The sequence below is a fragment of the Schistocerca americana genome, chromosome X (genome assembly GCF_021461395.2).
Source record: "Schistocerca americana isolate TAMUIC-IGC-003095 chromosome X, iqSchAmer2.1, whole genome shotgun sequence".
Taxonomy (NCBI): Eukaryota; Metazoa; Arthropoda; class Insecta; order Orthoptera; family Acrididae; genus Schistocerca; species Schistocerca americana.
In genome coordinates, this window is record NC_060130.1 from 218929195 (window position 1) to 218952776 (window position 23582).

At 41.2% G+C, this 23582-nt stretch overlaps 1 protein-coding gene across 1 annotated transcript in view; it reads left to right on the plus strand.

The window, feature by feature from the left end:
• The window catches only part of LOC124555618 (heat shock 70 kDa protein 14-like), a 147623-nt gene extending 126918 nt beyond the window's left edge, over window positions 1–20705 (plus strand). The window contains exons 8-10 of the mRNA XM_047129587.1: window positions 14035–14227; window positions 20197–20255; window positions 20516–20705. Coding sequence (XP_046985543.1) covers window positions 14035–14227; window positions 20197–20207 — 204 coding nt within the window. The 3' untranslated portion in view covers window positions 20208–20255; window positions 20516–20705. The remainder of the gene's footprint in view (window positions 1–14034; window positions 14228–20196; window positions 20256–20515) is intronic.
• Window positions 20706–23582: the final 2877 nt, after the last annotated feature.

Here is a 23582-nt window from a genome sequence, read left to right on the forward strand (position 1 = left end):
GCATTTCCTTCCCCGTGTCCTTTCACTGCCTTCTCTCCTTCCCCGCTGCCACCTCCTCCCCCTTCCTCGATTATCTTATTTACGTCGACCTGGCTATCCATCTGGTTTCCTGTATTCCTTGCAGTTTTGTTTCCCTCGCTTTTTCTCTTTCATCCTTTTTGGCGTTATTGGTCCCTCTTTGTGGTTTGACCCCACTTCTAAATTTTCTTATATGAATGTGTAGTGTCTGTTCTTTTGAAGCAACAGACACCACACAGATCTCACAGCTGTGAACACTATATGTAATTGGAAGGGGACATTAAGTGGAATCGGCGGCATCGAGCAAAAATGTGTACTGGATCGGTATTTGAGCCCGGGATCTCCTGCTTACTAGGGAGGTGCGATAACCATTGCGGCATCCAGGACACAGCATTATCGCAACTGCGTGAACTACTTTGGTACGTCTCACGGCCAATCCACACTCCCGCCAAGTGGTACCTATCTGCAGTCCCTGTCAATTATACTCCCGTCGCTACTCAGTTTCCCACAGGAGGTCAGATGTATTTCGTGCATTCACACTGAAGAAAGTGGATCCATTGCCCATCCAGACTTACGTGAATGTGTTGTGTTTGTTCCTTCAAAAGCACACACACCACGTAGCTACTGCAACTGTGAACACTATTTGTAAATGGAAGGGTGGTCACTGCTGTCAGCTACACAGGGACATTAAGATGATTCCACTTAATGTCCCACTGCAGCTGACTCCAGTTATCCTCCTTCCATTTACATCTAAATTTTCTGTTTGTAGTGTGAGCCATTTGGGAAAGAACTCCCTCCTTAGTGTCTATGGCATGGATTCCTCTGCCCGCTTCCCTCCTCTCTTCCCTCCCTGCCGTAGCCCCCCTCCACTTCGATCACCAGCACGTCTAGCCAGCGCGTGTGGTGGGACTGTTATGTACCCATCTGACTGACCCCTTTGACAACACAGGACACACTTCTGATGTCTGAGCTGTTGCCTCCTCATATGTGCCTAGGAGTGGTTGCTTGTTATTCTGGAGAATCAGAACTCACTGCTATGGCCACCATACCAGATGCTTCTTGTTATGGCTGGGTGGCGTCCATGGGGAGAGCCCCTGATCGAAGTGAGTGGTATCGAGGTGAATACTTTGCACAAGAGGCATATCGAGCTCCAAAAACCTGGCTGTTCTCCTATGGCCGTCTCTTAAAGTGGTAATGTATCATTGAATGCTGCTTCTTATAATTCTGCCACCTTCCCTTCCCTGGCCACACCCTGGGAGGAGGTCCAGGCTCGCCGGCTTGGACTGAAACACCTTCCCTGCTACTGGGTCTGCACTAGGATGGACAGGGACACATTCACCCCCACAAATCCGCTATTTTTTGTGGAAAATGCAGTTGGGTTCCCTGTCGATCAGAGGTTCTTCTTCCACCCAATCTGCAGTTATTCTTGCTTGTAATCATTTTGGCAATGTCCCGCTGTCTGTTACACATCACCAGTCTCTGAATATGGTCCAGGGAGTCATTTTCCATAGGGGCCTCATCCTTCAAACTGATGAGGAACTGCAGGCTAATCTGGAACAATGGTGTGTTCATTTTGTTTAACATGTGCAGAATGCTCGTAAAAATGCCCACACCAATATCGCCGCCTTTATTCTGGCTTTTTGGGGAGATACCCTCTCAAGAGGTCAAGGTTATGTGAGATTGGTGTGACGTGAGCCTGTATGACCTGCCACCCACGAGTTGCTTTTGGTTCTTGGGTTTCAGGCACATGCCTTCCCAATGTACAGCAGACCCTCTATGTGGTGGCTGTGGCCACCCACTTCATGGGGGGAGCCCCTGTGTTCTGCTACCCGTGTCCGTAAATTGTCATGACCATCACACTTCATGCTCACTAGATTGCCCAGCTTACAAGAAAGAAAGGAAGATACAAGACTATAAGGTCCTGGATCGACGATGTGTTGATGTCTTCAACTTTTGCCTCTGTTATATCCTTTCGCCCTCTTATGTCTCTCTTATCAGAGTCCTGCCCCCTCTGCTTGGCCCCTCCCCTGTGGTTCTCACGCTCTGCCTTCTGGGTGCCACTCCACCTCCTCGGTCATAGAAGTGCCTCCCTTCTTCAGCACCCAAGAGTGACGGGTGTCCCTCCCGTGACCCCTCCTATCAGCATCAGCTACCACAACTCGGCTACAGGACATACAGTCTGTGTGCCCCAAGGTTGCCTCCTCTTTCTCTGTTCTGGATCTTTCAAATCATGCTCTCCCTCTGTGCTCTGCCCTCCTTAACCTATGAAAGAGAAGAAGAGAAAACACAAATACAAGGACAAGGCCCCCTCCTACAAGGTCTCCTGTAGGTGTCATCTCCCCCGCTCACAACCTGAGTCTGACATCTAATTTATGTGACATGACTGGCTCCAGCCCATTCAACTCCCATTTCGATACCCGCTCAGTGAGGAACTGTAACGAATACTACCTTCGCCTCCCAGAGTTGCAATCCCGTATTGCCTCTCACTCGTCAGCTTGTGTTGTTCTTGAGGAATCTCATTTTACTAATGCTCACTCACTGTCCCTTACTGAGTTCTGTGCTTTCTGTCAGAACCAGGTTGACCCATTGACGGCTTCTGAGGGTGTCTGCATGTTGGTCTGTATGGATATTGTTAGTACATGGGTCTCATTCATACCACATTGGAAGCGGTTGCCGTTTGGGTCCACTTGGACTCTGCCATCACAGTTTGCAATCTCTATCTCACTCCCTGCCAGGCCACCTATATCTGCTGCCCTAAATGCTCTCCGGCAACTCACCCCTCCCTTCCTCCTCCTTGGGATTTTAGTGCCTATCACCCTTTGTGGGGCAGTGCTTCTTCATCTAGTCAGGGGTTCCTCCTCGACCAGTTTCTTGCAGACCATGACCTGTGTCATCTTCATGATGGTTCCCCTACTCTTTTTAGTGCTGCATGTGGCACCTCTGCCACTGATTTCCTCTCTTCCCCTCTCCTCCTTCGTTCCTGGTCGCCACATGATGACCTCTGTGTAGTGACCATTTCCCGTTGGTTCTCTCATTCCCTCCCCACCTCCTGATGACCAGGTTTCCCTGCTGAGATTTCTGTCATTGTCCTCTGTATACCTCCCGTGTCGTGTTTCCACCTTCTTTGTCAGGTTGTCGTCCGTGATGTGTCAGATGAGAAAGTCTGTGCTGCGGGCATTGCTGTTCCCACTTGATGGGCACCAGTCACCATTGGCCAGTTCCATGGCAGAGCATGGCTATTGCCACCACTGTTTGCAATTGTTGTAGCACCTTGCAACATCTGAAGCGGCACCTGTCCTCCGTATTACCTTTGCGCCAAAGCCCGTTACTTACACAACCTGAGCAAACTGGTGTTTTGGGAATGCTCTCTGTACCCTCTGTGTTCTTCTGGCTCTTCATCGTGGGTGTGGGCTACACACCGCACCCTTCAAGGTACACACATACACACATAAGTACACATAACAATATCCAAATTGAAGGAAAATTGCAATATATGAAAGAAAATTACATTTTATAAAATATGGGGCAACTTGTACAGTACATGACATATGAACACTTTCTTACCTCTGTCACAACCAAATTAACTCAATGTAGAAAGACATAGCATTTTGTTTATAATATTTAAACATTTTGTCAAAAACCAATATTGTCAATAATGCACAAAATGCTGGTGCTGCAATCTGCATTCAAGTTGATTCAGAACTACACGTGATGAGACCTTTCAATGCTTAGATAATATTTTTTTGTATTAGGACCCCTTTTCTTCCACCAACTTTGAGGACTCTTTGCTCAGAGAATAAGTACGGCATATTGCTGTGGGGATATCAACTTCACACAGAATATGAGAGAAAGAAACATCACAAATATCATTATCAGGCCAATAGGAGGACGGTGATGCATGAACCTTACTGTAACTTATCCTTCACAAATAACCTTCTCAACAATTCCCAAATACCAAGAAGAGTCTCATGCACATGCAGTATAGCAGTTGGGCTGCACAGTGCATTCTGGCCTTAGTGGCAGAAGTGCATCTGAGAAATCATCCACAATACTAAAATCTGTATCACAGCTCAGCCTTTTTGCTCCAATCTTGGTTGGTGATATTGGTACAATGTGATGCATAGATCGTGTTCCAGCAATTGTTTTTGCACTTGGGAAGTGCTGAGAAAGATGTCGTCTTGCTTGTACCATTTCATTTTTTGAAACAAAGAGAACTGAAATGCCTTGCAGGCTCTCGTGACAGAATTCAAATACCTGTGAAGCTGTAAGTATTTGATCTTCATAAACTCTTTGCAAACTTGTTTTTGTGACAAGTCTTTCAACACTGCCACCAGTACAATCACAGGGAGATTTGCCATGGCGGGTAGCAAAAAATGACCCGCTGCACTTTACGTTGAAGTTGTGTTCGTGGTAGCAGATATTTCTGAAATTCTTACAATTTTTATATTGTGTAGTACAGCCATCAGTGAAATATTCAACATACACAAGATGAATTTCAGGAAATTCACACTTAAAAAAATTCTATACAGTTTCTGAGGCTGGTAAACCAAGGCAACATCATGTTCTAGGTCATCAGAAACAATACAAATACTTCTTGCATGCAACTGTTTGTCCTTTTTGTAATATACGTGGACAGTGTGAAGAGTGCAGCTGCCATTGATCCAATGGTACCCCTGTACTTCATCTTTAACAACAAAATTGAGAGTTTCACTGAAATCCATTAAAGTTAACACTGATCCTTCTTCATTTTCATATAATCAGACTGTGATTGAGAAATAAGAGTGTGGAGTAATTTTTCAATTTTCTTAGTTTGTCGCAGGATTCTGATAGAGAAGTGATGTGAACAGTTAGTCATTCTATGAGTTGATACCCATTGACTGTACTGAACCATCTCATCAGGAGCATAGTCTTCTATTTCATTTTCTAGGTGAGTTTGAAGCAATGAACTGGTGGGGCATTTTTCACACAGATGAAGCATAAAGACTCTGTTATTTATATCACATGTTATTATTTTAATTAGATCTTGGTATGTTTCCTAATAGAAATGGAATTTAGAAGCAATTTAACATTTTGGTGGTAAATGCACACACATACGGTATGTGTTCCTGATGATCCTGCAAGCATACATTGTTTTGGTCGAAGAGAAGCAAATTTTGAGAATCATACTTTGCTTTCAGGATAGTTTTTTTTAAATAGAGAGAATGCAGCAAATTTTCTTATGTAGAGAGAATCTGTGCAGGTACTTGTCTTTGTGTTTAAAACACACACACACACACACACACACACACACACACACACACACGAAACACTTAAATCACAGTATGAATGACCATTGCTTCGCCATAATAAAAGCTCTTATTCTTCACTAGTCAGTTCATTCACACAAGTCAGGGCATTATCTCACATATCTTGCAGATACTGTCCAAGAAAAGACTGCCTACTTGTACTTTCCATAATGCTTCAGTCATAATACCAATATTTGTCGTAAATAATTCAAAAGGTGATTGGTGTAACCTAAAAAGTAATTAATTAATGAAAAATCATTGTATCCCATTGTTTCATTACAAAAGTATTTCACATTATTATTGTAACATTAGGGGACTTACTTTTGTTTTGGAATGAATAGTTAAAAACTGCACCAATCAAATTTTTAACCAATAATTGTCTCTGTGTACAGCTCGGTACAAGAGCTCAGAACTGCATGCTCAGTGGACACGTGACGCAAAATCAAAGGAACTGGATGATGCAATACTTATAGTGGCAGTAAAACGGTGTTCTCAGATATGATTTGTTCCCAGGGAAATCCAGTGTAGCCAACTCCAGCAATTTAGTGGTGACATTGTAGTCATCAATTAGCAACTTAAGTATTTCTTTTACAGTAATGTTGTTTTTTACACTTCGCATTATTTCTACAAACTGATTCGTTTTGCATGACATAATGGAATATGTAGTGTGTTCATGGTGTTTGTAAATTTTTCAAAAGTATCTGTGAGGAGGCAATACCTTAAAAAAAAAACTATAATGTCCATGCATGGATTTTGTTTAAAAGAAATTATTTACAATTTTTTCTGAGATGTAGATGATGGATATGTACTGCAGGAAACATGACTATAAAAATATAAACATTCCTCCTTAACCCTTTAACTGCTCTGGACATGTTAATGCGTGTGCCTTTGTACCTGTCCGTGTGTGCTCTGAACGTGTATACACGCGCCACCAGTCCTTCTATCTGGTACTGTGAACGTGTCTACGCGTAGACGTGTTCAGAGTACCAAGTAGGAGGACTGGTGGCGCGCATAAACGCGTCCAGAGCAGTTAAAGGCTTAACTAAAAAAAAATATCAAGTTTCCTCTGCAAAAACTGTACAAACTATTGCATTTTTAAATTATAAAGGAGCTCGTTTATGAAAGCCTGAATTCCTGAATCTATACAACTTCTTTTTGTGATAAGTGAAAAAGTGATTTACCTACAACATTTACATTTTGAAAATGTGAATATATCTAGGTAAACTTCTGCTACCCAAAATTTCAAGGATTTGCTTGACAATGGGTGTCATTTCCTAAAATTTCTGGACGATTTGATGGGGAATGACCCCTATGCAATATTGGGACATGCGTTACCATGAAGTAACAGCACACTTTGTCACACACCATTAGACAACAGTGGTTTTTGACGGACATGCTGCTTCATAAATATTCTTCATTCTCCGATTGGATGTCTACCGGTATGTGTTAAGTGGTAAGTGTTTTTCCGTTGCTAAGAAAAGAAAACCACCACGTTGATCCTGTTTGGACGCATTGGGTAATAATGTCGCCATTGTTTACCTTTCTGCATTTACTGCACGAATGTCAGAAAGACACGAATGCCACACTAATACCTTGCCAACAAATTGGTACTTATATGTCCGCATCAGACTCACCACACACAATTCAACAAAAACTGACATTTGGATTACACAGAATGGGCATATGATTAGTGAGTCTGGACAATTTAAATCTGTAGGTATTCAGATAGATGGTAAGTTGTCATGGAAAGCCCATGGGTAGGATTTTGTTCAAAAATTGAATGCTACTGCTGATTAAGTTCAACCATTAAAGATGTTTTAGAACCTGTGACTGTTTATTCAATGTAAACACACAGAACTGGAGCCAATAACTGTTTTGCAATAGTTATTTATTCATTCCATGCACCAGTTTTCAAGCCTTTTCAGGCTCATCTTCAGATGGTTTTCAGAAGTTGCATAGCTATTTCAAGCATAATGCTGGGTGCTGGTCTGCAACAGTATGGGCCGCTTTTGTTGTTAGTATCCATCTGTTTGCTTCCATTGTGATGACCAGTTGGTACCACAACACTCACTTTCCCACAATATGTATGCACATGCTAGATGCTGGCAAGGTTTCATTATCACAGTGTATATGCGCAATATTGTGTAAAACTGAGTGATGTGGGATGAACTGGCCATCACAATGGAAGCAGTCAAATAGATACTAACAACAAAAGCTGCCCATACTGTTGCAAACTAGTGCCCAGCATTATGCTTGAAATGGTTATGCGACTTCTGGAAAACCATCTGAAGATGAGCCTCAAAAGTTTTGGAAACCAGTTCATGGAATGAATAAATAAATATTTCAAAAAAGTGACTGGTTGCAGTTTTATGTATTTACTTTTAATGCTGCTCTATTCTCCATTAGAACAGTATTTGAAGTAAGTGATAGCCCAACATGAAAATTAGTCTACGTTGCTTATTTCCATTCACTTGTATTGTAGAGTATTTTTGGCTTAGAAAAGAGAGTTCAATCAATATGTTGTGTAAGTTTGAGAATCTCTTGTCGACCCTGTTCAGGAGCCTTGAAACTTTGACATTGGCATCTCAATATATACACTCATCATAAAAAGTTAAGCATATTTGCAAATTACCTACCAATAATCACTATGAGCATTACTTTTGTGTTTATGTAGAAAGGTGGTTGTGTAAATGTTGTGAACTCATTTGTCGTTGCCACTTTCCCTCATGGGCGTTCCTTTTATGTGTATGTAGGAAGGTGGTTGTGTACATAATGTGAACTCATTTGTCGTTGCCACTTTGCCTCATCAGGAGCAGTGCAATCACGGCTTGTAAACAAATACAGTACACCAGAGCTATGAATGCACAGTTGTCCGTGAGCCTCTAAATGCAGCAGAATGCCTCAGCACAGGCTCTCCATGGCAGACTGTATCAAAATTGTCACATAGATGGGATTAAACACAAGACAAGTTGACATTGTGAATATTGTTCATGTTAATCAAAGTGTTGTCTCCAGACTGTGGAAAAGTTCCAGGAAATGGATTCAATAGTGGATCGACATCGCGAAGACCGTCCACGCAAAACTGCAGCAGCCCAGGACCGGTATGTTATGATATCTGCACAGAGACACCCTATAAGGAGAGTGACTACTCTGTGCCATGAGCTTCAAGAAGCCACGGGGGTTACCGCAAGGACCCAATCTGTGCACAACAGACTTTATGATAGGGGTTCATACAGCTGAAGACCTCTCGAGACTCTAGCACCCCGTCCACATCACAGGGGTGCTTGCGTAAGAGGGGCTAGAGCACGTGAACCTTGGACACGACTCCAATGGACCAAAATGCTGTTAACAGGTGAATTGCAAATAGGCTTGCATCCTGACAACAACTCTATTCGCATATGGAGGCAAAAAGGGGAATATAGACATCTCTAAATGGCTGTGGAATGTCACCAACAATCCGGTGGCTCAATTTTATTATGGCCAGGTATCGTGTAGGGCCACCGCACACCACTCATTCCAATTGAAGGCAACATGACTACTGCAGTGTATGAAAACAACATTCTACAACCCATAGTCAGTTGTTTTGCAGAGACTTCACGGTGTGTGTTGGTATCTGACAGGATGTGAGATCTGAGGAATGGATTGGTTAGCATGCTCCCCTGATATAACTGCATAGAGCATACATGGAGCGTGCTCAAAAGAGCGATTTCTAGTCGTCAGTATCCTCCATTAATGACTGAAGCTCTCAGGAATGCTGCCATTGAGGAGTGGGACAAACGTCCCAAGAGGCCTGCAATGATTTGGTACTGAGCGCGCCCTGTCCCATTCAAGAGTGCCTGAGGGTTCGTTGAGGACCTACGCATTACTGAACAGTGTGCTATACAAATCATTTAATGTTTTTTGATGTTGGAGGTCATTGCAACTTTTTTTCCCAAATGTTCCTTTTTCATTTCATAATTGGTTCCAAGACAATGTATAGCTTTCATTTGCATAATACTCCGTGACATCAAAAAATACAGTATAAGATATCTCTCTTATTTTGAGATGCGAGAACCAATTATGTGCTTAACTTTTTTTAATGGGTGTAATTTTCTTTAGTGTCGTTTGTTGTTAACAATATGAGCGTATTCCGAGAATTAGCAACTAGTAGGCAGAAATCGATTCTGCATTTGTATTGCGCCTTGACTCTTGTACAGAAAGGCATGCAGTATTCTGCTGCATTCATTTTCAGTAAGCTGCCACAAGAATTGAAAAATCGTAGCAGTAATCTTTGCACTTTCAAGTCTAAACTGAAGACTTTCCTCGTGGCTCACTCTTTTCAATTTTTCAGGGAGTTCCTGGAAAACAATTAAGTTAATTCTGTATTATATTGTTGATTATGCTAGTATATACTCGCAGCTTGTCATCTGCATGGGATTTGTGTGTATTTTATTTTTTGTGTTATTACTTTTCTGAAGTCAATTTCATATACCGACTTCATTTCATGACCATGGAGATTTGCTACTTAAAATGGTCCTATGCAGTACATGTAAAATACATTATAAAAAAATAAATAAATAAATAAAACAAAGAATATGAGCTCAATACCAGGGATGAATTTCAGGCTGAACCGAAAGAAACTTTTGGTGACAATCAACAGAATGTTACAACAACAGAAGAATTCATCAAGTGGTACAAGCACATCAAGGAAAAGCAATAGAAAGGAAGAGGGTTGATTCCTGAAAGTAGTCCCTGTGGAAGTTAGAGAAGACCACCATGATCTCACTACTCTCATATACCAGATTGTAAGAGAAGAGAGACAGCATTTTGTGGCAGCGAGAACTGTCAGACCAAGTACACTCAAGAATTGGTGACCAGTAATGTAGACCCCATACATCAGGAGGTAATAGAAAATGTTGAAGGAGAAGTGTATTGTTCTTTGACACTAATCTCCACCACCTGTGGGATGTGCCATGAAAAATGGACTTGGACTTATGTTGCTGTTGTCAGATGATAATCCAGCATCCAACTAACACAGGTACAACCAACTAATCCACCATGTAAAATGCCCTGCAGAAGAACAGACATTTGAGGGTGGAGGACAACAAACAGTTTGTTTTCACTGTTGGTGGCGTGGATACTTTGTACGCTACTGCAGCGGAAGAAGACTATTAGATGACTATTGTGCCACAAGACATCAGCAATCACAACAGTGCTATTCGTACCAGTCAACTGCAAACGATTACAGTCGATCTGTGGACCGAAGCTAATCACTGTATCCACAATGGGTCACTTCCCAACACGCCATAGGCATTTCCTGTCACTGTACGGAGGTATCGGCCACTCGGCTAACCACGGAAAGGCTGCCACAGATGAAAATCGTCTGCCGACAACAGTTATTGAGATGTCAGGAAAACTCACTGACATCATTCACGGCCGACTGTGTCAGGTGCTAGTGAACTCTGGGGCTTCTTTTTCTGTTATGTCAGATGCTTATTGCTAGCTAAAGAATACTGCATTCTGTGATATGAAAATAATTGTCTGGAAGTCACAAAAAGGAAATATGTGTAGCTGACAGGAACACGTATTGCAGGAATAACTATCGATAACAGAACACAGCCTTTAAAATTTGTCATTTAAACAGAACAAAGTCACGATATTATTTTCAGGGGAAACTTGCTGCAGGCATCACAGTGTGGAAGATCAGAGCTCCAGGCTGATAAAGCTATTTCAACAACCACAGATAACAAAGATTGCTTCCGGGCATTTGTTCGCCACCAAAGTCGTCGTTACCCCTTCCTCGACGTCTCGAGACATCTCCCAAAAGAAATCTACAAACCGGTAGTGACAATAAGCATTCTAGATGGGCGAGGAGTGTCACGAGCAGCCACAACTCGTCCCTAAAGGTACATGCTCAGAGATAGCCGAACCAGTCCAGGAGGGTCAGCTTAGTGACACCGGTGAAGAAACGTGCTCTACTACCACTACAGACGACACAGGGAAGGAAGCTAGTATCGAACTGCCGATAGGACCTGACGTCACCGAGGGACAGTGTCAGTTGTGGTCCTTCTGCATCAGTTTTCGGACGCTTACAAATCCTGAGTGAAGAGCAGCCAGGGAAGCAGCCTACGGTAAAACACCGTATCGACACTAAGGATAATTCACTGATTGGCCAGCACTCGTATAAAGTTTCTCTGGTAGAATGACGGATGGTCCCGGAGGAAGTGGAGATGATGCTGCGAGGTAACATCATTGAATGTTTAGTGTGTCCTCGGTCCTCTTCGATGGTGTTCTCCGACGGTCCTTGTGAAGAGCAAAGATGGCACATGGCATTTCTATGTCAGATCTCGGGTACTGAACAATATCACAAAGGAAGATGTCTGTCCATTGCTGTGTGTCGATGACACCCTGGACTTCTTCGACGGAGCAAAGTATTTCTCAGTTACGGACATGCTGACAGAACATTAGAAAATCGAGGCTGACCGGGAAAATCCTGCACGCCTTCCACACGCGAATGGCCTCGCAGTACACTTTAGTAACAGGTTGGCAGGTACGGTCTCGGTGTACGTCGACACGGAACAGAGAGAGTGGGATCGGTACTGCCTGTAGTGACATTCGCACACGACTGAGCGAAGCAAGAAACTGAAAGCTTCTCACTTTTCTTTTTGTTCTGTGGTTGCGAGGCCAAAAAGACTGTGGATACCCTATTCCTGTTTCGGCTGGACGATACTCGGGATGACTAAATGAAACGCATTACAAAGATCGAAGGAGCAAAGCAGCTGGCTCGAATATGAACCCTGTATGCCCAGATTAAATACCGAATGCACTCTTAACGCCGAGCACTGACCGGTGAAGTACAGCCGAGGGGAGTCGGTACGGAGTTTTATACCTGTGCGGATAGTGAGACTATTGAAAATGTTACTGTAGTCCTAGTTTGGGTCTCGTCGTATCCTTAATCGTGTATCGCATAATAACGTACGACATTGAGGACTGTAACCCTTTGTCATGAAGATGAAAGCACGAGTCCTCTGTGTGAAGCCCTGGTACAGTCCAGAGACACACATTGATGGTGGGAGGTTCGAGAAAACTAAAGACCGACTCGAGGATCCTGGAGCTTTGAAGGGAGGCGCTACTTTCGATGCTCGTACTAGTGAAGAGGATATAATGACGTGACCACAACGTGAGAATCCACCAGCACTGCCATACGGAGGACCGTTGACGAGATCTAGATCTAGGGTGCTGTAGTCTGCTCCAGCGAGAACTAATGATGAAGCGAGCTGTGGCACGTGAAGTGTAGTGGTGTGGTGTAGTGGTTAGCATCGTCAGCGGGTGTGCTGTTGGTCAAGAGTTCAGATCCGACCACCAGCAGTTATTTGTAATTTAGTGTTTATCAGTTCTGGGAGGTTCTAGAAATATCTTATGTTTGTAATGTTTTAATAATCTGGAGTATTAAATGTCTGTATAAATAGCTGTAGTCCCTATGCAGGAGGTCAGTTCTGGTCTGGGTACTTTGGTGTCAATAATAAACATGCTTTGAGTTCTAAGTGTCATGTTTTTGTTTTGATGTGACAATATTTCTCACAGACAGCAGCAGTGATCCACTAAAATTCCAAACTAATGGTGATGGTATGCTGTCTTATATTTAATGAGGTAGGAGTCGCATTCTGTTATCACAGTACATTTACTTGCTTATGAGATGTACAGTTGGCACCATAGCATTGTTTAAAATGAAATGCAGCATCCATGCAGACAGGGGAAAGTTGTGGATGTATTTTTTAATGTTCTATGACTGGGTGTCATTGACAGAAAAACTGGTTTTTCTGGAAACAGCTGCCGGTCATGTTGCAGGAAAATTGTTGGTTCCTGTTTTGAATGCTGACACTAATGACTGAGTTTGCATATTCTTCCAGTATTTTCATTCAATGATTCTTTAGGCAGTAGGTGAAACAGTGAAGGGTTGGCATTGTGTGGTCACCTAGGACTGATGTCTTATCAGTTTTTTTTTCCTGAGATAAAGAACAGTGTGCAGTAGTACAAACATCAGGTATTAATCTATAAAATTTCTAAACTATGAGCAGTTATATAGGTTTATGACCAAGGAATAATGGATAAAATGATAATGTCCTAATTTCTTCTCATGTATATGACAGAGAGGTGTATGATGCCTTTTGTTAATACATTTGTGCTTAATAGATTTACTGATAGTGGCTGTGTTGGAGAGACAGCATGATTGTAATCAAAACAAATGGAATAATTAGGTATAATGTGATAAGGATGTTGTGAGATCTTCTATTGGTTGTTGGAGTGACAGTTAAGTGCCCTATTACAAGAACAGACAATTTTGCCAGAAAATGCTTCAAAAAGTAATAGAGAGAGAGAATCCTAATTAATAACTGATTTTTAAGTAGACCAAAATAATAATATTTAAATCAATTGAACAAAAAGTGTGAGAATACCTTGAATGCACCACATTTCCTGTATTGCTATTTTCAAGTTCAATTCATTGTGACATAACCTTCATCCACTTTCATGTGAGATAATATAAAACTATATAAAACCAACAAGAAATCAAATTTTTTAAAACTTTTGTCATATTTTTCTGTCAGTTTTCTTCCTAACTTCTTTTGTGTGTTTCATTTTTATCTACTAATTCACTTTGCTGTGGTTCTTATTTCTTTACTGAAATAAATATTAAAAATGTTGAATACTTTAATATGTCATTTGGCAGTTTCATGTGGTCTGTGCATTTCAGGCAAACGATGATAAAGTGTTGGTTATACCAGCACAGACACCTGTTCCGGTCAAAGTCACAAAGGGACTTCCGTTGACACTCTCAGGAGAGAGTATAGAAGTTCAGGATGTTGAAGCTAGAGATGATGATGATGATGATGATGATGATGATGATGATGATGATGATGATACAGGGAGCTGTAGTTTTGGGAAATGTAAGTAAAAGTTTGTACACATTCCGTCCAATAATTTTAGTAGATTTTTTTGTAAAAATTTAGCAGACCCCCCCCCCCCCCCACCCCTCCAGTCAAACACACACACACACACACACACACGCGCGCACGCATAGTCGAAGTAATGAAAAAACCCTCTGTTTTAAAATATGAAACTGTGGGTACTAGCAGAGATCGCCCATGAATTTCAACTACCTTAGTTCTATGAGGAGGACACTTGATTCCAAGATGATTGTGTTGCAATTCAAAGAGTGGCATTCTTAAAGAATGGTTTAATCAATATGTGAATAATTTGTTACTCTGCTAAGTTCAACAGGCACCATATTTCAACATCATTGAACACCTTTTGTGACGGGGCCCTCACACACTTAATACGTATGCGCAGTAATATTGTGCCAATATATTGCAGGAAAGTGCAAGGCCAAGGACAGCACAATACAATTGCGCAATATTCATGCCTTTGTAGTGAACATGTTGGTGCGCAAAAATGTGGAACTCATATGTATTGTTGCTTGCCTTGCAAAACACAAGCAGAAATTATGCAGAATAGATGAAATTAGCCTGAAAATCTTCCAGTACATGTTTCAATGAGCCACTGGCTCATTCACTGTGTCGCAGCTTCATAAACAACAAAAACTAATTAAAAATTAAACAAGGAAATTGTAAATTATTGTGTAGACATGCTGTGTTTTCTGTGTGTCCTCTACTGTAACAACTGTTGCAAAAAAAATAATTATTTACTGATTACTAATTGAAAGCTTACGTGATCTGATGTCTGTGGAGTGCAAGGAAGAAAAACATTTATGCTGACAGGACAGCTGCCCTGATCCTATTTGCCAATTCTGAAAACTGCTATAAGTAAAATAAACTTTTCTGCTGACTATCATGACACATGGGCTTCAGTTCCCTCTGCCATTTTGGACAATGAGGAATATGGCATCTGAGAAATGAAGTTTGTGACTGTTTACAAAGTACTGCATGATGCTTTAATATACATACTCCAGCACACGCCCTGATCTTTTGTCATCTATTTTTTTCATTTCTCTTCAGAAATTCATTCAGTGTGAATTGAATTTCTCTTGATCTCAGTAGGAACTGCTGTTTATTGCACATCACTGCCCTTACATGGTACAATTTACATTGCCATATAGTGAATGTGTGTCAGAATTGTTTAAAGCTCTCTAGTCTCCTTCAATATATTGTACAGACTGTCAATACTGCTCATAGAGGGTCAGTATTATTGCAAAATAAATATTGAGCATGGGAGGGCTTCTCAAGTTTTTGAGCAGATAATTCAGTACGTGCTTCCTCCTCAGTTAAAGGTTGTGAAATCCCCCTGTGGGTCCGGGGTTTAGAATAGGCCCGAGGTATTCCTGCCTGTCGTACGAAGTGACTGAAAGGAGTTTCACACGTTTCGGCCTTTATGTGATGGTCCTCTGTAGGGTTTGATCTCCATTCTTTGGATTTTCCCGAAGAGCGAGCCAATTGGGGAAGGGTGCCTTATAAGGTGGATCGTGTCCATCGTGCATTGAGATCTTTAGCCTTCTTTCTTGTTGCTGCATTGCAGTCCTGTCCATTCTCCATCTCTTGGGCGAGCACACCTTCCTGGGTTCATTTTCGACCATGCACTACGCAGTGTCAATTTCTACGTCAACGATGACCATGGACTTCGTTGCACCTGATATCCAGCTCGGTAGCCAGTCCGTTGTGGTGGGGCTGCCACATACCCTGTTGGTTGTAGCCCCCCGACCACACAGGGATCGCTCTGCTGATGCCTGCGCCATTATCTCCCTATGTATGCCAAGGGGTAGATGCCCATCCTCTGGGGTATCGGGACTCCCGGCAATGGCCATCCTGCCAGGTGGCCTTTGCTACGGCTGGGTTGCGCCTGTGGGAAGCGCCCTTGGTCAGAGTGGGTGGCATCAGGGCGGATGGCACATGATGAAGCGTAGTCCATCATCTCTTACTGGTGGTGAAACACCAGCAGTCTCTAAGCGATCATGAGCTCAATTCAACGCACAGTAGTATGACCCCAAATTACTCCCCTCCCTGGCCACACCATGGGAAGAACGTCGTGCTAAGGATGGCAGCGGATCTTATTCGCGCCAGTACCTTAGATGTTCGAGAGCTGATGGGGAATCTTTCATGACAATGAAGCCTCAGTTTTTTGTTGAGCATTTAGAGGACAAGTTTGGGAAGGTGGAGGGCTTGCCCAAAATGAGATCTTGGGTCAGTCTTGATCAAAACAGCATCTTCTGCCCAGTCACGGGAGTTACTTGCTTGTGACAAGCTGGGGGATATTTCTGTAACCATCACTTACATGGTCCAGGGTATCATATTTCACAGAGACCTTCTTTTGCAGTCCGATGATGAGCTGCGCACCAATTTAGAGCGGTGAGGTGTACATTTCGTGTGGCGTGTCGACCGGAGTCCGAAGGATAATCAGGTTGCCACCGGTGCCTTCATCTTGGCCTTTGAGGGTGATACATTGCCCGAGAAGGTCAAGGTGATGGTCGACTGGTGTGATGTAAAGCCCTATATCCCTCCCCTGATGCGGTGCTTTAAGTGCTGGAAGTTCGGCCATATGTTTTCCCGCTGTACTTCTAGCGTCACATGCCGAGATTGCGGACGCCCATCACTTCCCAATACTCCATGTGCCCTGCCTCCCATCTGTGTCAGCTGTGGAGAGCACCATTCGCCTTGCTCGCCTGACTGCAGGATTCTCCAGAAAGAAAGGAAAATCGTGGAGTACAAGACGCTGGACAGACTGACCTACACTGAAGCTAAGAGAAAATTTGAATGCCTGCATCCGGTGTGTATGACATAGTCTTAAGCCGCTGCTACAGCAGTGGTGAAGGCTGGAATTTGCATGCCAATACCACAATTGGACATTCACTGAGTGACGATAAATGGCCTTTCCAGATTAATTGGTCAGGTGACCGTTGGTGTGTATGGCATGAAACATCTGAAAGCAAGGGGTATCAGGCTGGAGGTGGGAATGGGGGTGTGGGACATTCCAGCAGAAATGCGATCTATTGGCTGGAGCCCGCTGACATCACGGTGAGGCAGCACAGCATAGCATAGCACAGCAGTCTGATTATTCAGTAGATGTACTGCACCACACTTGCTTTGGGGTGTTATTCATTCATTTTACTTTCAATTTGGTTCAATACATAGTTGAACAAATTAAATAAAGTGGCATGACAGATGTATTACACATTAGGAAATGATAATTAAGATGAAACATAACTCACTCGTTTGGTGTAGAAACAGATGGTAGTGTAGACTGTTCCACATTTCTGTTGCCGTTTATCAGATGAAGGTGAAATCCATAGCAGCTTCCTCCTTGTGCATATCTCTTTATAGTTTCCAATTTTGCTTATTGATCCAGAGACCTAATCCTTAAATGAATGTTCTTGTTCCTACATAAAGAGCAATAACTGTGTGGAAACTGTTTCAAAATAGAGCACAGAGACTTTACAACATTTTTTTGTTTGCGCACCCCGTTTCCATTAAAATCAACAAATTCTCCTTCAAACTGCAACATGTTGTTTTTCCGTGCTCGTATTGGAGAGTAATGATCATCGTGAGATGTAATTGATAGCCAGTCTGCAACAGTCTTCTAATTCACTTTTTGCTACTGGAATACCTAACAATTTATCATTGTTTTGGTACTTAAATGCAGTATAACTTGCAATGTATTTCACTGCATCTGGAAGAACATCCAGAATTGCTGCACAACCACACAGTTTTACCTCATCCATACAAATTATAAAAGTGGGTGTGCGTATATATGTATGCATGTATGGGGCATTCAGAAGCCAAGCTGACTGACTCCATCAAATGAAAATGTTCAATACAAACAATTAGTTATTGAGTTATTTTTAAAAAAAAGCTCTAAAATTTTTCAGCATATTTAGAATAAACTGATGTTAAGGTTACGTTTTCAGCACTTTATAAATATATAAAAAAATTCAATGGCTATCTCTCCCATAAGAAAAACTGCTTTGTATGGAGTGAGTCACATTGCCAACTGAAAGGTGTTGACAAAATATTGTGAGTGGTTTGAATACAGGCAATTTTATGAAACAAATAAACACAAGCAGGACCATTTTACATGAAAAAATCACAAGTATCAATGTAACTTGATGTACAAGTAGAAAATGCGGTCCCCCCCCCCCCCCCCCCCCCCCCACACACACACACACACACACACAAAATGGAGATCAGTCTTCATGTACTATAAAGAAGACCATGTGGAACATCAGCTAGACTTTCTAAAGGTCAGTTTCAGTTTTTTGCATTTAATTCTTCAGTAATTGGTGTGTTTCCAGAGAAGGAAGTATCACTTGCATTACCTGGAAATTTAAGGAGACACGCCTCATTTCTCTCTTCAAATACAAAATATTTGTAATCCTCATACCGTAGGAGAAAATTTTTCCAAGCAATCTTCATTTAGTCTGGAAGTTAATATGTAGCTGACTTTCATACTTTTTAGACTTTCAAAAAGTCCAAAGAGAGATGTTATTGACGTAATGAAACCTTTTTCGAAAGGCAACAAACTGTCTCTATCACCACCTTGCACTCGGGAACAAATGTCTAGGAGTCTCTTTAGAGTATTCTCCTGAATTGTGACATTCATTCCACATCCCCGTTGCAGAGGTGAACATTCATCTTTTGGAACTCTTAGAGCTCGAGAAATCAAAGACACCAATAACGAATTCATTCTGCTTTGCACGTCCTCTTAGATTTAAGTGTGCTTCAGTAATGTGGTGCGTTATCATTAGGTCACTTTTTTATGTTTAAAAATTTATTTTAAGATAATTTTTTAGCTATAATTAATTGGAGTGTTATGCTCTTGCTTCTTACCTCTTTGCTTACATCCTGGCTTTGTGTAGTTTATTCTCCATGTCAGTTTATGCTGGGGATTGCAGCTTCCTTCTGGAAAGTAACCCTAGAAGTTTGTTTCTTGAATCTCATTCATAATCTTCAGGCCAAAAATGAATTGAACGTGCATGTACAGTTACCACATTCACTTTGGCTGCATGTTTGTGTCGAACTGTTGCTCATCTTTGGGAAATGCGTGATAAATAATGTTTGTTATCTTTTGAGCAATATTAATGCATTGTGCCACAGCCCAATTTCAGTGACCCTTGCTCACAATTGACACAAAACTAGTTATTTTCTTTACACGCACAGCCACAACAATTCTCAAAGCGACATCAAGGCATACAGAGGCATCGAAGAACTTCTTGCTCACAAGGAGCCAGAATGGTTTACCTCCTTATTCTGTTGTCCGTGGGAGGAGGGAACATTATGGTCTGGGGAATGTTTTCATGGCATTCTCTTGATGATCTTATCATTGTGGAAGAGAGAGTGCAGCAATGAAAGTATGCATCTATTCTTGGGGATCATGTTCGCCTTTACTTGCAATTTGTTTTTCCTAGGCACGTTCACATGTACCAGCAGGACAAGGAGCATGTCGCACAGCTCACTTTACACATGTGTAGTTTGAAGAGGGCCAGGATGAGTTGACTGTGCTCTCCTGGCCACCAAACTCCCCAGATTTAAACCCGATCAAGAATCTCTGGGACAACCTCGATCAGGCTGTTTGTGCCATGGATCCTCGACCGTGAAACCTAGCCTAGCTGGCCACAGCACTGGAGCTGGCATGGCTCCACATCCCTGTTGGCACCTTCCAGAACCTTATTGACACTTTCCCTGCATGTCCTGCAGTGGTCCGACACTGTGTGTGTGTGTGTGTGTGTGTGTGTGTGTGTGTGTTCTTGCAATAATTATATCAGTTATCAGCATCACTCAGTTCAGTTTGTGTATATATTGTTTTTTTTGCAATTTGTTTAAACATTATGTTGAAGTCGGAGAATATGTTTTTAATGAAGCAAGCAGTAGCTTTAAATGTCCTATACAGTAAATGCAATAAATTGTTTCAGCTGACGCTTGATGATGTGTCCGCTTCCAGCAGTTTAACTGCTGAAATAAATGTAAACAGGTATGTAAATTTCATATTTTTGATTGTGAAGAGGGAGGTGGTTGTTGTTATTTTAATGTATGAATAGTCAGCAAAAAAATGTATGCCTACCACATATTTGACCAGTTGACTGACCCGCATTTTTTCTTTTTTATTTATTTTTTTAAATTTTTATTATTTGCTGATGTTCAAAGTTTAAAATTTTAATTTTATGGTATGTGTTGCAACTTTGCTTTGCTACTCTGTTGCCTTTGATATTCATTCACTTTTCTCCCTTTTAGTATTGGAAGTTAGCATGCAAGCATAACTGATACTGCAACATAGAAGAAATCTTCCTTTCGACGAGGTCCTCCGGCATCAGATGGACAAGAATTCTCAAGGAAACTGGTTAAAAACCATAATTTAGGAAAACAAAATTTAACAATGTTGATATTGCCTGTGATATTAAAATAAAATGTTTTCATATACTTATTTTGCCTTCAGCCATCCTTTCCCCTTTCTCTCCTTACTGTTAACAGTAGTAATTAGAGACTGGTTTATATGCATTTGGATGTTGCTTATGCATTGGCATATTTGGCTCCTTCTCACTGGTTACTGCGCATTTTGACTAAAAACTAGTGACGATGCGTATTTTCACCTATGTTTACAATATTTTAAAAATTTAGATAGGCAGTCTCTAGCTCGATCTAGTTTTGATATCTTACAGATTGACCGCAACCTAGAACTGCATGCAATCACTAACCGAGAGGCCACTGCATAGTGAAATCTTTACATAAGAGGAACAGGAACAGGCACACACTCAATGCTCCTGCACTGGCTAATCCAGGTTAATCCCCTCCACTGTCATACCGTACGCGTTGGTAACAGTTGAATTAAACTAATCAAGCTTTCAGTCGCATGTCCGTGGTTTCACTTTAGCTTTCCATTTACACACAGTGGAACGTGTTTACAACATGTTGTGTGCCATGTTGCCTGAAAAAAGAAACGTCATTTCGTGGATAGCTGACCATCCTGAAACATTTACATATGACGAAATTGCTTTATACTGTCGAGTTTGTGAGAGAAACGTTCCGTGCAAAAAAAAAAAAGTTTCAAATAGACCAGCATGTCAAGACAAGTCGTCATATCACAGGAATGCAGAAGAAAGGACCAGCAAGTTGCAGTACCAGGGATTTGTCCAAAGGAAAACAAAAAGTTGGTTGAACATGGATGTGTGTGAAGCATTCACTGCAAGCAACATTCCTCTTCACAAACATACAAACCCTATCCTCAAAGGCTTCCTGCACAAATAATGCTTAAATCATAATATATACCAGATGAATCAACACTGCATAAAAATTACATACCGACAATTTACGTAAATGTTCTGGAAGAAATACACTATGAACTCGAGGACAGCATTATCTGGATTTCAGTTGATGAAACTACAGACACTTGTGGCCTTTACATTGCAAACTTAATTGTTGGTGCTTTAAAAGAAGAGCCTTCTTCTACCTATTTAGCGGCCTGCAAAGAACTTGAAAAAGTAGATCATCCTATGATTGCCAGATTTGTGAATGAGGGTATTAGAAAAATATTTCCAGAATCTTCTGCAGATGAAAGGGTGTTTGTGTTTATTTCAGATGCTGCTCCCTATATGATCAAAGCAGGAAAAGCCCTCAGAGTGTTTTATCCCAATTTGATTCATGGGACGTGCTTTGCTCATTGAGTACATCACCTTGCTGAAGAAGTACGTTCCACATTTGTGAATGTCAATAAACTGATTTCATCCTCAAAGGCTCCTGCTTGCATCAAGACATACAAAGAAAAAAAACACCAAACGTGCCTTGACCTCCCGAACCAGTGGTAACTCGTTGGGGTATGTGGGTTGAAGCTGTGTTTTTTTAAATGAACATTTTGAGGCCATTAGAGGGATAGTAAACAATTTCGATAGTGCAGAGACGTTGGCAGTTTGCCAGTGCAAGGAAGCTTTTAATGATTCCTGTATTAAAAAAGACATTGCTGTGATTAGTTCTCATTTTTCCCATATACCTACAAGTATTAAAAAGCTTGAAACTCAAGGTTTGGCATTGAATGAATCTATTCAGTTAATGAATAAAATTATTCTAGTGAACTCCTCATTGCCGGAGGTATTCCCAAGAAAAGTTCGAAAACATTTTAAACAATAATCCAGGCTTTGAACCCTTGTGCCAATTTGATAGTTTTATTAATGCAACAGGTGAACTTTTACCAGAAACAATAAGTGCCAACATATTGTAACTGTGGGCATGTATAGTGTCAGTATAAGTGGGTATAATTTAGCATCTTACACTTGTAGATATAGGATGGATGAAGGAGTTTCAATTTTCATAAAACAAGGGTTAAATGCAAAACTGTAGAAGTAAGCAAATTTTGTGTTGATCTGCACTTTGAGTTTTGTGCATCTGAACTTCAGCTAGATAATGTAGTATTGATATTAGCAACAGTCTACAGGTCCCCATTAGGAGACTGGGAGCTATTCGTGAAAAAAGTCTGTCGGACAAAAAGTAGTAGTTATTAATCTGTGGTGATTTCAATGTAAACTTTCCAAGTAATTCTGATAGGGAAAGTGAACTATAAGTGTTATTAACAACAAATAACTTAGAATCAGTGATCAGTTTCCCTACATGTATAGCGCAGGACAGTAGCTCGCTAATAGATAATGTATTTGTACAGAAAGAGGATGTATAACACACGCTTTCTCTGTGGTATATGGATTGTTAGACCATGATGCACAACTGATTAACTTACAGAACCTAACAGGGTGTAGAGTCCAGAAACCATTAAGTAAAAGTGTGAGCTCGCTCAACCCGGTATCTATAGAGCACTTCAGAGAAAGCTTAAGAAATGTTAATTGGGGAGATGTATATAATGAGCCAAATGCTAATGATAAATGCAACACATTTCTTGATAAATTTATATCCCTTTTTGAACATTGATTCCCAAAGAAAATTACTGAATGTAACACCACACGCTTTTCAAAGAAACCTTGGATTACTACAGGTATTAAAGTGTCTTCATAAAGGGAAAGAAAACTGTGTGAGACAGCAAGAACTAGCAAAGATCCAGCAGTAGTTTTAGACTATAAAAATTATTGTAACATACTAAGAAAAGTTGTAAGGGAATCAAGAAATATATATGTTGGAGAAGAAATTAACAACTTTGTAATAAAATAAAATCAATATGGAATGTTGTTAGGAGGGAGACACGAAAAGTAACTGCTGGGGTAGGTAGTATTACTATTAAAGAGAATGAGAGCATCCTAACCAACAGTACACAAGTAGCTAATGTATTTAACAACCATTTCTTAAGTGTAGGAGAAAAAAATTG